Source organism: Hemiscyllium ocellatum, chromosome 16, assembly GCF_020745735.1.
Source record: "Hemiscyllium ocellatum isolate sHemOce1 chromosome 16, sHemOce1.pat.X.cur, whole genome shotgun sequence".
In the NCBI taxonomy this organism is placed as follows: Eukaryota; Metazoa; Chordata; class Chondrichthyes; order Orectolobiformes; family Hemiscylliidae; genus Hemiscyllium; species Hemiscyllium ocellatum.
This window is the reverse complement of record NC_083416.1, coordinates 13,563,414-13,579,518: the sequence shown is the minus strand read 5'-3', so window position 1 is coordinate 13,579,518 and position 16,105 is coordinate 13,563,414. Positions and strand designations below refer to the sequence as shown.

General features: G+C 43.2%; 1 protein-coding gene across 4 annotated transcripts in view; it reads left to right on the top strand.

Annotated features, from left to right (window-relative positions):
* Positions 1-4,982, top strand: part of LOC132823341 (serine/threonine-protein phosphatase 2A 55 kDa regulatory subunit B beta isoform) — a 469,634-nt gene extending 464,652 nt beyond the window's left edge. For 3 of the 4 annotated variants that reach the window (XM_060837051.1, XM_060837052.1, XM_060837053.1), the window contains exons 8-9: positions 52-143; positions 2,726-4,982. In XM_060837051.1, coding sequence (XP_060693034.1) covers positions 52-143; positions 2,726-3,005 — 372 coding nt within the window. In that variant the 3' untranslated portion in view covers positions 3,006-4,982. Of the gene's footprint in view, positions 1-51; positions 148-2,725 lie in introns of those variants that run through there. The other variant, XM_060837054.1, reaches the window with a different exon arrangement.
* The last annotated feature ends 11,123 nt before the right edge of the window (positions 4,983-16,105 follow it).

Genomic DNA, 16,105 nt, shown 5'->3' with positions numbered 1-16,105 from the left:
TTATGTGTGAGTCATTCTAACACCAGTTTCCTTGTTGTTGGTATTTGTCAGGTGCATGAATATCTGAGGAGTAAGCTGTGTTCCCTCTATGAAAACGACTGCATCTTTGACAAGTTTGAGTGTGTGTGGAATGGCTCTGACAGGTAAGTGGTGCTTTTGATTGAATTTGCCTGACTGTCAGCTACAGGCCAGTGTAGTAACCTGTATCCCTTCACACTTTCGATCTGAACTGGAGTTGTCATCTAAATGATCCCTTTAGAGGACAAATTGTATTTGCATCAGCTGCCTCTAAACTTTGTAAACAATATCAGAAATTTGGCACTTTGGGGAATTGGTGCATTTATCAATACTAAAATTGAGCAGCAGTAATTGTGGGCGGTACAGTGGCACAGTGGTTAGCACTGCTGCCTCACAGCGCCAGAGACCCGGGTTCAATTCCCGACTCAGGTGACTGACTGATTGGAGTTTGCACGTTCTCCCCTGTGTCTGTGTGGGTTTCCTCCGGGTGCTCCAGTTTCCTCCCACAGTCCAAAGATGTGCGGGTCAGGTGAATTGGCCATGCTAAATTGCCTGTAGTGTGAGGTAAGGGGCAAATGTAGGGGTATGGGTGTGTTGCACTTCGGCGGGTCGGTGTGGACTTGTTGGGCCGAAGGGCCTGTTTCCACACTGTAAGTAATCTAATCTAATCTAATATAACCACTGGCTCCTGCTATAATGTGTGTCGAGCTCTGTGGACAGGCACCGATGAATGACATTCATTGTCTAGGCTGAAAAATACAAGAATACATGACAACATCAAGGTAAAATTCCAACTTCTTAAAGTTATTTGCTGAGGATATCACAGGATATGGATAAAGGAAAATTGACTGATCCTGTCTGTGAGAATTTTCTGAGGGGATTTGATAAGGTGCGATATCACAGACTTATTACAAACAAAACAAAAACGCCATGACATGAAAGGAAGTATGGCTGAAAATGTGTTGCTGGTTAAAGCACAGCAGGTTAGGCAGCATCCAAGGAATAGGAAATTCGACGTTTCGGGCATAAGCCCTTCATCAGGAAGGGCTTCATTCCTGATGAAGGGCTTATGCCCGAAACGTCGAATTTCCTGTTCCTTGGATGCTGCCTAACCTGCTGTGCTTTAACCAGCAACACATTTTCAGCTGTGATCTCCAGCATCTGCAGACCTCATTTTTTACATGAAAGGAAGTATAGCCACATGGAAATGGTTTGGGGACAGATAGCAAAGGGTAGGGTTAATGGTGCTCAGGTTAGTTGGATAAGTGTCATGATACTGTAAAGATCTTTGGGCGTTCTTGTGATTGTTCCAGTTCAGTGAGACTCAGGCACAGAATTGAAGCTTCTGATGTAAATTAAAAAAGGAGAGTGATCTCAAACTTTGGGGTTGAATTTAAAAGATCAGGGGCCGTTGGTTTGGAGATGAGGAATAGATGCAGTTCATGGTTAAGAAAGTGTGTAGGAGAAAGAGTTGTGATGGTGGAGCCTATAATTAAATAAAGTCCAGAGGATTATAGGGGAAGTAAATGGAATGTTGGCTTTTATTTCAAAGTCGAAAAGTGTGCACTGGAAAAACACAGCAGGTCAGGCAGTATCTGCGCAGCGGGAGAGTTGATTTTTTGAGTATAAGCCCTTCATGAATATTAAAATGGGGAAGTCTCAGTAAAACCATGCAAAGCATCAGTTAGACCACAGCTAGAATACTATGAATAATTTTGGTCACCTTACATTAGGAGAGATATATTGGCACTGGAGGCAAGCCAGAGAAGCTTCACTGGGCTGATACTAGGCATGGGATGGAGAGTCTTATGAGGAGAGGGTGAATAGGTTGAGCCTGTACCCATTAGTGTTTAGAAGAATGAGAGGCAACCTTATTGAAAAGGTTAAGAGACTGACAGGGTTGATGCAGAAAGGCTGTTTTCCCTTATGGAAGCGTATAGGTCCAGAGGGCATAAATTCAAAACAAAAGGTTGCTCACTTAAGACACAGATGAGAAAGAATGTCTTCTTTCAGAAGTCGTGAATCTGTAGAATTCTTTTCAAGCTGAAAGAGGTAAATTTTAATCCGTAATGGAGTCCATGGTTATGGGGAAAAGCCAGGAAAGTGGAATTAAGGATTATCAGATCAACCATGATTGCGTTGGATGATGGTGCAGACTCAGTGGGCTGAATGGCCTACTTCTGATTACAGTTTCTAGACATATCCGTCATTAAAGACCAAACAATAATCAGTGCATAGAAACAGAGGCTTATGCATGGTTCTTAATGAATCTACTGTGTCTGCATATACCGAAGAAGGGGAATAATGAAAACCTAGTTAAGGAAGGGGATGTTAAATGTTAGACAGGCTAAGTTACAGTGGAAGAGCAAATATTAGGTGTTTAATTATTATCCAAAATAGCTAAATTGCTGGACAAGGATGTGAACAGAAACTTAAGAAGGAAAGAGCAGAGGCTCTGACTATCACGTTGCTAGTTCTTGCTGGTTTCAGGCATGGTGCCGAAGGATTAGAGGGTCGGTAACATCCCACCATTGTTTAGAAAAGGTGCAAGGAACTGACCAGTTGCATTATTACAGGCCAGGCTGCTTCACATGTGTGTGCAAAGTGTTGACATGCTTTTTGACATTGTGAAAAGCTAAACATTAAACAAGCTTTCCTTTCTTCGCCCCCCCCCCCCGCCCACCCCCCGTATTCAATGATTTCACAGTGTAATCATGACTGGTTCCTACAACAATTTCTTCCGAATGTTCGACCGTAACACGAAGCGTGATGTCACGCTGGAAGCATCACGGGAAAACAGCAAACCCAGAGCAATACTCAAGCCTCGCAAAGTATGCATGGGTGGGAAAAGGAAGAAAGATGAAATTAGTGTTGACAGTTTGGACTTCAGTAAGAAGATTCTGCACACAGCGTGGCATCCGTCAGAGAATATCATAGCAGTAGCTGCCACAAACAACCTCTATATATTCCAGGACAAAGTGAACTAGAAAATCTGTTTGACTGGTCACCTCACACTGCATACAATTAAACATCAAATTATTATTATTTTTTAAAAGGAAAACTTGCCCTCTGGAATGAATCCTAACAATAGTTTTTTTTGTCAGGTTGTCTGTCTTAATGAAGCTGTGGTGCCTTTTGGTATGTGGGTCTGTAATTCCCATGATGCATCTATTTTAGAACAAAATGGCTTCTGTTTATAAGGCACTGAATTTCCATCTAATTCTTCTGGCTTTTAAAGATGTAAATATTCAACACTGACTTGTAAATTTGAGTTTTTTTTTCCTCTCTCTCATGGAAATAGGGATGGATTTTTATGTTATATGTACTTTGTTTCTCCACAGCTGCTAATGTCTTGGACATTCTTTATCCAAAATAATAATACTTGTACCAATTGACAGCTGCTTCCGGAGGGTGACAAATATTAGAGCGTACGTTTTTAAAAAGATTTTCTTTGTTCCCCCATAAAATGCGCCCCTCCTATTTCCATATTCTTTGGGATTGAGGGTGATCATGTGCTAATCAGCATAATATAATGAGCAGTATTTAACGAATCAGGGAATTTTCCACACAGTTCCTCGAACAGAAGTCTCCTATTTGTGAAATGACCCGAGCAGTTTTGTAGCTCAGTATATGAAAGAATGAATTTACTTGCATTGTTGAACAAGCAAACGAGAAGATGTTTAAGTTAACTATACTAATGCCAATTTGAAAATGTAATTGTAGATTTTTGAAGCCCTGAGACTGTCGGGGCTTTTGTAGGTAGAGTTTTTTCAAAGTTTTACATCTAATAATGGGAGTAATTGCATATAATGACTGAACAAGTTTTACTTTTAAATTATGTCCTAATTATGTCAGATCTCAAAATTGTCTCTCTCTTCCCCCAACCCCCACTTCCCCTTAATACAGAGTTACGTTCTGGTATCTAATTTCTTTAAAATGTCTTCTATTAATATTTTCCTGGCGGTTTACACACAAGTTTCCTCAGTCTGATTCTACTATGGCTAGGAATCTAGTATGTAGTTTCTGTTTTTAATAGCTAAAACTGACACTATACCAGAATAAAGCTACATTGTCATGTCAGTAATGACAAAAGGTTTGACTGGAGCCGTTGCCAAGAGGGAATTTATATTCTTCTGCTGCAGTTCAGGCGATTTAGGGACACAGGACTTTGGTCTACGCCATTAAGCCCTTCGTGCCTGCTCCATCATTCAGTAAGTTCATGGCTGATCATTCTCACCACTCTCCTGTCTGCGTTCCTCCTCTCCAAACCTTGCTCCATAAGCCTTCACTCCTTTGCCACTCAAAAATCTAACTGTAATAGATAAATCTTACTGAGTGCCTCTTCTGATTCAGTGAGTAAAGTCAGTGGGTGAATGAATAATGTAGACCAGAAATGCAACATTGAATCCTTATGGCTGTGTCTGGTCAGCTGATCTCAGAGCCATCCACAAGAAATATATCTGTCACCTACCTCCACCTACACCCCCCGTCCTAAAAAAGAAAAGTATTGGTGAGAGGAGGGCCAGGTCTGACAATGTTGCCCCATTACAGAGTAGCTCTGGGTTTAAGTTCCAGTCTGAAGGATTGTCACTCAATTGAAGACAGAAGGTGCCTGGTACCCCGGACCCATCACACCGAAAATAATCAGTGTATCCTAGAGGGGAAGTTAACTTATTTTTAAAGAAGTGTTAAATCTCTTTGCTGCAACAAGGGAAAATCAAGTTTAAGAAATAAAACTGGTAGGTTTGAAATTAAATGGGTGTACAGATGTATTTCAACATTTTTGTTAAGAAATTAAAAGTGGGGGTGCAGGGAACCTTACATCAACATTCACTTTAAAAGCACAGGCTCACCAGCCCTATTCTTCCTTTTAAAAAAGGACAAGTGAATTGCAGTTATTAATGCCGTTCTGTACCGCAATTTTCTTTTTAAACTGCATGAGAACTGCCAGGCCCTTATTTTGATAAGATGGGGTTGGGTTGTGGGTGGGAGGGGAAGGGGCAGGGTGGTCATTGGATACGGCTAAGCCAGCACCCTGAGCTTTAGGACATGCTGTGGCTGTTTTGTCTTAGGGGCTTAACCTTCTGGATAAAAGTACTTTATTTATTGGGGAGGGAAAGGGCAAGTGGGGCTGGCTCTTTATTGTTTGGGTCAAATGATTTGACTGGTGTACCTTTGTCCTCGTTACTGTCTGCTTTTCTTTTCTTAAAGAATAAACTGTTTGCAGCCAAGTCTGCTTCATGAAATGTGAGCATTGCAGTGTTTTGTTCCACTGATGTGTCCGTATCTTCAGAACCATTGAGGAGACAGTCACCCTCTGCCACCCTATTGTGAGTACACCCACACAGTCGGGTTGTCAGCTCTGCTGAAACATATTCCACTTAACTGGCTTCAAGCCATGATGTCCCAGACTGCCAGTGTTGCCTACCTAACGCATCCTTCGTGGCCATGCCCCATCTCCCTATGCCAATTGGTAAATTAATAGATCAATCCTTTACCCTACTGGGTGATATTTAACATTAAGCCGAACAGCCTTCTTTCCCATCTGAATTGTATTAACAGTTGGGAAACAGAAGTGTTTATTCCTACATTACAACAGTGACTCCATTCAAAAGTACTTTGTTGATTGTCCTGATGTCACAAGAATGTTTCAGAGCTCCCATTTTGTTTTTCTTGTTAAAAAGCAACATGGTCCTCTCATCCTGGTAGGAACAGAATGGCTGCTGTGGGAACCCAAGGTCCAAGTGCTTGTCAGGTTCAGGAATGTCGTCAAATCTGACTTGGTAGCAGGAAAGGTTAAGTGCTAAGACTCAGAGGGCTAGGAATTCCCTTATAGGTTGCTGTCTCTAAGTGGTGCTACAGCAGCCTGGTGCATTTTTGTTGTATGTCATCATTGGCACCTTTACAAAATTCTGCCAATCCAATATTAGGATCCTAGTGTTACATTTTCTCAGATCAACCTCCCTAGTGTTGAGGCACTGGTTACAATCAATCAGCTGCATTGAGTGGGACACATCATCCACAAGACTTGAAAACAAGCTCTCTACCCCAAGCTCCGTCACAACAAGCAGTTTCCAGGAGGCTGGAGGAAGTGCTGCAAGATCAGTCTCGAAGCCTCCCTGGAAAAAATGTAACATCATCAAACACTTGAGGGAATCTCTTGTCCTGGAACACCCAAACACACAGTGGAGGAGGGGGTGCACAAAACCCAACTATTCCAACCCCCGTTTCAGCAAACCCCAGCTGCAGCAGCATGTGCAGATCCAGCACTTGGCAGTTCAGTCACCTCAGAACCTACAGTCCCAAGGGAAGTAGAAGATGCCACTTCCTACATTGCTCCATGTGGTGCTGCAATAAGAGAACGTTGCAAGTGGTGGCACCCATTGACTCCATTGAGAGGCATTGAGTTACCACCATCCTCCAGTCAAAAGCCCAGCCAGATGACGTGATGCCAGGGTTCCAAGGTGGGACCATTCAGGTCCTGACATATATTCATCCATCACAAAGATCATATCTGAGGCTGCAATCCTTCACTCAACTTCTTCAAAGGGCCAGGACGGCAAATTGCAGCTAAGATAACTTTCCTAATGCAGGGTGCCTAGAGGTACTCTGGAGTGAATTCGTGGTCTTCTGTATTGGAGGCCTGGAGTTACTACGGGGCGTTGTTATATCCTCAGAGGAGCAGGTGACATCTCTACACAAGGCAGGCAGTGGCAGTGCCTCTGAATTAGCAACATGACAGGAAACCAGGAGTCGAGACTCTGTGGCTAATTAGAGTCAGATTCTCCTTCATGCCTCTTGACTGGGACAGCAGGGTGCTACCTGGTAAGTCAGTCAATGTACCCAGAACCTCAGTAGTGGCTATAAGTGTCAGGTGAAGTGATGGAGTCTCTACATTTTCAGCTGGGCAGGTGGTAGTCCTTGGGAGGCAGCAGAAAATGAGCTGGGGAAGGATTGTGTAAGGGAGAGGAAGTTAAGAGGTGTATGGCCCCAGTATCAACAGCTTGCTCCACTGTGTCAGTTATCAGGATGAAGGTGTGTGAAGCTGAGAGAGGGGAAAAGACAGGAACCTGACGTCATTCTCAAGAATATCAGCAAGGCCAGATGCTACTGTTTCTGTTGCAGGTGGCCCTGTGATGCAGCAAACCAGCCCCATATGAGGTAAGGGGAGCCCTCCTGTTCTAGTCTGCTCTTTTCTGGGGTGTGGAACCTTGTCATAGATCCATTCAGTGCAGAAGAGGCCTATCAAGTCAGTACCACCAAAAATACACAATGGCGTACATAGGTCCCACCTACCCACTCTAGGCCCACAACTTTGAATGTTATGACATTTCAAGTGATCATCCAAGTACTTTTTATAGGTTGTGAGGTTACCTGCCTCAGCTACTGTCCCAGACAGTGTATTCCAAACCCTCACCACCCTCTGGTTGAAAAACACTTTCCGTAAATCTCCTCTTAAACCTCCTGCCTTTCACTTTTAAAGTGTGTCTCCTTCTTAATGACCCTTCGAAGGGATCCAGTTGCTTTCTATCCATCCTCTCCAACCTCCTTGTAATCTTAAACACCTTTTATCAGCTCCTCCCCCCCACCCCCCTTCAACTTTCTCTGCTCCGAAGAAAATAGCCCGAGCTTATCCAGGCCCTTTTCATTGCTGAAATGCTCCATCCCAGGCAACATCTTAGTGAATCTCAAACATCCCCTTCGAGAGAGGGAGTGACAGCAGAACATCAGTGGTTTGTATAACATTGTTAGATGAGCCTGCCAAATAGCTGGAGGTAAATAGAGGCATTGAGAGGTAGGTGTAGATTAGATTACTAGATTACTTACAGTGTGGAAACAGGCCCTTCGGCCCAACAAGTCCACACCGACCCGCCGAAGCGCAACCCACCCATACCCCTACATTTACCCCTTACCAACACTACGGGCAATTTAGCATGGCCAATTCACCTGACCTTATGACTGTATGAGGGTGAAGTGAGGTATCTGAACATAAGGGAATGCCGCTGGCTGGGTGAGAAACATGCTACATTGAGCAGTGCAGGAGGTTGGTGTTGCAGCTCTGGGATACCGTTCTCTGACCTTGCTCACTGACCTCAGGACCTTTGACCTGGCTCAGCAGTGCCAACTTAGGTTTCAGAGCTGTTGACCCCAAGAGTGGAGCGAACACTCTTTCCCTCTTTCCTTCACTAGATGTTGGATTTGTAAGGTCTGACTGAACAGGTGCCAAGCTGCCCCCTTCATCTGAGGCCTTGCAGAGTTAACAGCTTGGTCATGTTGCTCATGAACCACATGGGATTGTCAGCCTATTGTCCTAAATGACAGGCTTTCGTTCTTCAAATTAGCTGCCTCCTATCATGGTGCCAGCAACCAATTCCAGGTCTCTTCAGCTGCAGTGCTCCAACTGTTAGACCTCTTAATAAACTTGTGTTTTCTGACACTGGTGGTAGGTCCATAGACCTTTATGACCCACCCCCAAACACCCTAACTTCAACTTTAATGGTGATTTTCTGTCCCTGGAAAGGCATAAGTACTGAAACAACTGGGGTCACAATAAGATGATAATAAAGGTTGCACTTCCAGGTCATTGATGTCAGGGAGCTTGTCCTTGTTGAATAGAATAAGTCAAGCAGGCCGTTGACACAAGGGAAGCTATCTGCCCTTAGGAATTAAGTCTAATAACAAGTCCTCGTTTTGGGAAATTCTCGCCAGGAAGACGGACCCAGGATTTTGGAAGAAGACTTCGAGAAGTGTTCCTTAACACCACCTGGAGATCAGAGTCAAAAAGTGTGGTGCTGGAAAAGCACAGCCAGTCAAGCAGCATCTGAGGAGCAGGAGAGTCAACGTTTCAAACTTAAGCTCTTCATCAGGAATGCGCCTACCACCACCTGGAAAGCAGTGTCTGCCATCACCAACTACTGAGAACAACACACTCTGCCAACTGTCTATTCTTCCTCTGGCATCATTGGACTGTCACAAGTCATTTACTTTCCCTGTCCATTCAGCCAGTCATCAAAATTGCTACTTCTTTCTCATCAAACATAAAAAACTGATAAATAGTCCACTGTCTGAGTTGGGTATTTGTAGTCGCACCCATTTCCAAACTCTTACAGAATTACATCTCAAACACCACCTCCCATTTTTGTTTTCACCACCAAAAGACAAGAACATTTCACAAAGCAATTGCTTTGCCCTGCTTTCTATATTCAGATGTGAGTTCCCTATTTGATTTTCAGCATGTCAGGCCTGAGAGAAACTAGGTACAAAGGTTTAGTGGCCAATTGGGTAACCTTCACATCAGGACTCTCCAACTCCCTTCGAAGGCAAGTTGGATGACCAGAAGACTCTGGTCATTTTGCTTTGCTTGGTTGATACTGCTAATTGGTCAATGCATATGTGGTCTAGTCATAAGGCTGTTTCTATCTACATTAGCAGGCACCAGTGGAATATATGCTTCAGAGAATCAAGACAGTAGGAGCTTATACCAGGCCACTGTATCATCAAATAATTAACTCAGCTGTCAAGAATGACACCAACTAAGCCAGCACTTGATTTTCAAATCGGACAAACAAGCCGACCATCCTGTTAAAGAACTTACTCTTTTCAATAATAATCCCCAAGAGTAACTCATTAAATGTGCACATGTAGTTTGATAAAATAGCAGGTTACCAAGACTAGGAATGGAATATCCAGAAAAAAAGAAATTTAAAGCAGGTGACTTATTTCTCCAGTATTCCCCCATCATTGATTCACAATTACAGGAGGTATGTTCCAATTTCTCAAATTAATGAAGGTTCTTTACTGGGTCCACCTCTAAGCTACCAAATTCCATTGCCCTTCTGGGTATGAAACTAACCCCCATAATTGTATTCCGGTTGATAAGCAACATGGCCGAGATATTCAGGAGCCATCTAAGTGCTGCTTCTCGCCCTTTGAATTGACATAAAATAGGGTAATGGCTTGAATTTGACTTTTAAGAATCAATCTGTCCACATGGACACCTATCTACTGAAGACGTGTTGAGTAAAGGGCAAGTTACAGAATTATTACAGACATAATTTCTAATGGCATCAACAGGCAAAGCAACAGTTTGAAGCAAAACATGACGAGATAAAATGAAAATCTTGATTAGAAAAATGGTCAAAATGAAAGAAAAATGTAGGTCAACATTGGCAAGAGAAAGGTAGGCTAACCTGCTGAAATTCTCTAAAGATCCTTAGTGTCTTCCAAACCCATTATTACTCCCATTTAGAAGGTTAAAGGCAACAGATATATGGGAATACCACCAAGCCCCTCACCATCCTGACTTGGAAAAATATCACCTTTCCTTCAATATCACTGGGTCAGAACCCTGGAAATCCCTACCTAAAAGCATTGTGGGTCAACCAACAGAACATGGGCTGCAGGGATTCAAGAAAACAGCTCACTACAACCTTCTCAAGGGCGGTTAAGGATGAGCATTAAATACTGGTCTAGCCTGCGTTAACCTGCAAGCGAGTTAAAGAAAATAACTATTCTGGGTAAAAATCATAATGAAACCAACAACTGATTGCTAGCATGCCTTCTAGGAGCAAGATGCTCATGAAACAAGCCCTATAATAAACATGTTAGAGATACAATTACTCCATGTGACTGATACTATGTTTACCTAATTATGTCACAAAGAGCCAAATAATGTGTTGTTAACTCCCAGCTTACTTGACCAACCTGTAGTGATGACAGACATGTATCTACATGAATGGGAGGTCTTGCCTGCCAGGTGTTGTGCAAATATTGAGACAATAGCACACATAGTTTGGTAAGTTAATTTATTAGTTCAAGCTCTGATGGAGTGGAGCCTTTCATTTATTTTTATTGAATCTCGCGCTGATATTAACAGTTTAATTAATTGTAATCCATTTGGTGGTAAAACTGTTGTATTTACAGCCAGGTTCAGTGGTAGCACACTCCCCTCTGGAACAGAAGATCACGGGTGTGAATCCCACTCCAGGGTATATAATCTTGCCTGACTCTCCAGTGTAATACTAAGGAGTTGCAGCCTTGTCAGAGATGCAATTCCTTGGCTGAGACATTGTCTTCTCACCCAGTCTCCATTCTTGAGAGGATGTAAAATAAGTGAAATATCTTTGGTTTTCTGACATTTGACTTTAAGCCAACATGATGAAACAGACGATCCAGTCAGTGCCTGGGAGCCTGTTACGGACGTTTTGTTCTGAGTTTCCTTAAGGCAGTGGCTATAGAAGACTCTATAGATGCAACCTTTTCTTTCAGCTAAGGTGGATTAAGGGCATGCCTCTTTGCCCTACCTATCATGAGATCCTAGTGCTATAGGCTAGATCTGCTTTTGGGTGGAGTTCTCAAAAAGGAGACAGCAGATTACACAGAGCTTGTCCCACTAGTTTCCCCAATCCTAAACCATCTGGACCTCTCCCTTGTAGGAACGCATGGCTTAAAAGTGTCTTTCCTCTTGTACCATTTGGTGAAAGGGTTCAGAAGGGATTTACCAGGATGCTGCTGGGAATGGAGAGTTTGAATTATAAGGAGAGGCCGGATAGGCTGGGACGTGTTTCACTGGAGCATAGGAGGTTGAGAGGTGACCTTAAGGAGGTTTATAAAATCGTGAGGGTATAGATAAGGTGAATGGTACATATCCTTTCTCTGGTGTGAGGGATTTCAAGATTAGGAAGCATATTTTCAAGGTGAGAAGAGAAAGATATAAAAAAAGACAGGAGAGGCCACTGTTTTATACAGGGAGTGGTTTGTGTGTAGAATGAACCTCCAATGGAAGTGGTGGATGCAGGTACAGTTACAACATTTAAAAGACATTTAGATAATTACACAAACAAGAAATGTTTGGAGGGAGATGGGCCAAGCACAGGCAGGTGGGACCAGTTTACGGACTGTTTGGACAGAAGGGTCTGTTCCCGTATGTATGGCTTTATGAAAGGTCAATCTGTTAGCACTGGTCGTCATGTTGTAAGAGCTATCTGATCAATGTGCTGCCACTATCTTCTTTCTTGTAGGGACCTACAGGGTCAGCTTGGTCTAGTGTGGTTGAGGAAAACCATTTAGCAGTTTAATAAAGAGAGATTCCTGTTTTGGAGACGACACAAATTGGACTCAAACCATTAATTGTTTCTCTCTGCAGATGCTGCCTACCTGTTGAGTTTCTCCAGCACTTTCTGCTTTTATTAACAAGAAAAGTCTTCAATGTAATTTAATGCATAAAAGCAATGATGCACATTAATAGTATCAACATAGGTCTACTTCATTGTTACAGAGACTATCTGGTGACATCCTTAGCTTTAGGTACTTCTCAGCACTAACCCTTAGACCTTTATGCTTTAATACAACATCTGTCCCTCAAGCTTGCTTTTCTACTATTAATAATATACATTTTCATATGTAATTATTTTTACCATTGTACCATTTCCCCTCACGTCTCTGAATTCACAAATTCAGTAAAAACCAGACATTTAAAAGCTTAGCTGGCCTTGATTAGCCTGGTTCACTAATGTCCTTCAGGAAAGGAGATCTGCTGTTCTTATCTGGTCTGGGCTACATGTGACTCCAGACCCACAGCGATATAGTTGACTCTTATCTATTGTCACTGCCAAGACAGCAGTTAATAAATGCTGACCAGTGCCACTCACATCCCCTGAACAAGCATTTATTTTTCAAAAAGTTAATAGTTCTGAGTTGAAGTCAGTTAACTTTGCATCTGTTGTTGACAATGTGAGGGCAGAATTTTTAGTTTTCATTGTGGCATTCCTCATTGGGTTTGTACCAACCTAGCAGACGATTCTGTGATAGGATGAGCTTCCTGTGGTTTCTTTCAGCTGAGTAAGCAATTTACAGTCACTGCTAGTCAGCACCTCCTTGAACGACCGTTCCGGCCCTGTTGCAGTCCCATATCCACATATGTTGTCCAAAATTTGGGAGAAGATTTGTAGCTCGGGTGCTCGTTGTTGTGGTTCTGTTCGCCGAGCTGGGAGTTTTTGTTGCAAACGTTTCGTCCCCTTTCTAGGTGACATCTTCAGTGCTTGGGAGCCTTCTGTGAAGCGCTTCTGTGCTGATTCCTCCGGCATTTATAGTGGTTTGAATCTGCCGCTTCTGGTTGTCAGTTGCTGCCCGCTGCAGTGGCCGATATATAGGGTCTAGGTCGATATGTCTGTTGATAGAATTTGTGGATGAGTGCCATGCCTCTAGGAATTCCCTGGCTGTTCTCTGTTTGGCTTGCCAAACAGAGTGGTGTTGTCCCAATCGAATTCATGTTGTTTGTCAACTGAGTGTATGGCTACTAAGGATAGCTGGTGGTGTCGTTTCGTGGCTAGTTGGTGTTCATGGATGCGGGTTGTTAGCTGTCTTCCTGTTTGTCCTATGTAGTGTTTTATGCAGTCCTTGCATGGGATTTTGTACACTACGTTGGTTTTGCTCATGCTGGGTATCGGGTCCTTTGTCCTGGTAAGTTGTTGCCTGAGAGTGGCTGTTGGTTTGTGTGCTGTTATGAGTCCTAGTGGTCGCAGCAGTCTGGCTGTCAGTTCGGAAATGCTCCTGATGTATGGTAGTGTGGCCAGTCCTTTGGGTTGTGGCATGTCCTCATTTCGTTGTCTTTCCCTTAGGCATCTGTTGATGAAATTGCGCGGGTATCCGTTTTTGGTGAATACTTTGTATAGGTGTTCTTCTTCCTCTTTTTGGAGTTCTGGTGTACTGCAGTGTGTTGTGCAAGGACAACCAGCTCCTATTCCTAGACGTGATGGTACAGAGAACACCGAACGGAGAATTCAGCACAAAGGTATACAGGAAAGCCACACACACAGACCAAGTCCTGAACTATGAAAGCAACCACCCCAACACACACAAATGAAGTTGCATCAGGACATTATTCAAAAGGGCCACAACACACTGCAGTACACCAGAACTACAAAAAGAGGAAGAAGAACACCTATACAAGGTATTCACCAAAAACGGATACCCGCGCAATTTCATCAACAGATGCCTAAGGGAAAGACAACGAAATGAGGACATGCCACAACTCAAAGGACTGGCCACACCACCATACATCAGAAGCATTTCCGAACTGACAGCCAGACTGCTGCGATCACTAGGACTCATAACAGCACACAAACCAACAGCCACCCTCAGACAACAACTTACCAGGACAAAGGACCCGATACCCAGCATGAGCAAAACCAACGTAGTGTACAAAATCCCTTGCAAGGACTGCACAAAACACTACATAGGACAAACGGGAAGATAGCTAACAACCCGCATCCATGAACACCAACTAGCCACGAAATGACACGACCAGCTATCCTTAGTAGCCATACACTTAGATGACAAACAACATGAATTCGATTGGAACAACACCACTATTATAGGGCAAGCCAAACAGAGAACAGCCAGGGAATTCCTAGAGGCATGGCCCTCATCCACAAATTCTATCAACAGACATATCGACCTAGACCCTATATACCGGCCACTGCAGCGGACAGCAACTGACAACCGGAAGCGGCAGATTCAAACCACTATAAATGCTGGAGGAATCAGCACAGAAGCGCTTCACGGCAGGCTCCCAAGCACTGAGGATGTCACCTAGAAAGGGGACGAAATGTTTGCAACAAAAACTCCCAGCTTGGCGAACAGAACCACAACAACATATGTTGTCCTTGGTCAAAATGTGTCAAACCTCAAATGTCTATTATAATGCTCCACAGTGCAGGAGTTCTGGTCCTTCTTATATGTGTCTTGATGCTTCCATCAATGTCTTTGATTAGGTATGATGTGGAGGTGTCTGTGTTGGACTGGCATGGGCAAGGTTAAAAAATCTCACCACAACAGGTTATAATCCTGCAGATGTATTTGGAAGTACAAGTTTTCAGAGCGCTACTCCCTCATCAGGTAGCTGGCAGGGCAGGTACACAGGATACAGAATTTATAAGTAAAAGATCAAAGTATCATACAACAGATGTGATGTCTTAGACAAACCTAGACTATTGTTAAGTCTTTAATTACTTAGAATGGGAATGCAGGTTTTGATTGATTAATATGTAAATCCCAGAATTTCTTTAAAGTCACAGCCCTAATAACTTAAGGTTTTATCAGTGGAAATAAAAGGTGTCCCCTCAGCTCAGATAATGTATTAAAGGTGTGAGGTTAGAGTCTGTATTGCAACCTGGAATCAGACTGGCTTTATTTCCAAAGTAGCAATTTATAAAATGTCACATTGACTGACTGCCTACAGATTGTGTGCTTTTTGAATAAAATAGAATGTACCTGCAAATACACATTCACCCCATAAACTTATATATATGGATGTGTGTGCATGCATGATAGTGTGTATACGCGAGTGATGGAGTATATGTGTGTGTGTGTGTGTGTGTGTGTGTGCGTGTCTGTGTGGTTGAGACCTGTCCTTGTGTTTACTGAACTTGACTATCAGCCTCTGGTCAGTGACTCTGCATTGTTGTATATCCCAAAGTCCACCTTTGAGGACATTCACCTGAAAATTTGAGGCCGAATATCCTTGACCACTGTCTCCCACTATTGCACACCGTCCATTCCTCCATTGTCGTAGCATCTGCATGGTTTTGCCAATATAGCATACTACATGCGTGGCAGATACTCGTGACTCGGTCAATGTTGTCTATCTTATACATTGCAGGGAAGGATGCCCAAGACATGGTATATTGGCGAAATCATGTTACAACAACGGATGAACAGACACTGTGCAATAATCATCAGAAAGGGATGTTCCCTCCCATGGGAACACTTTAGCTGTCAAGGACATTTGGTCTTCGAGTGAGCATCCTCCAAGGCAGACTTCGGGACTGGCAACAACGCACAGTTGCCGAACAGAGGCTAATAGTCAAGTTCAGTACCCACGAGGGCAGCCTCAACCAGGGCCTTGGGTTCATGCCACACTACAAGTGACCTCACCAGACTATACACACACACACACACACACACACACACACAGATCCTCTCTTATATACACACACACTCACATGCATACCCTTTCACAGGTATATACTCAGTCACACTCGCGCACACATTATCAAACATGCACGCACACACCTTCATGTGCACA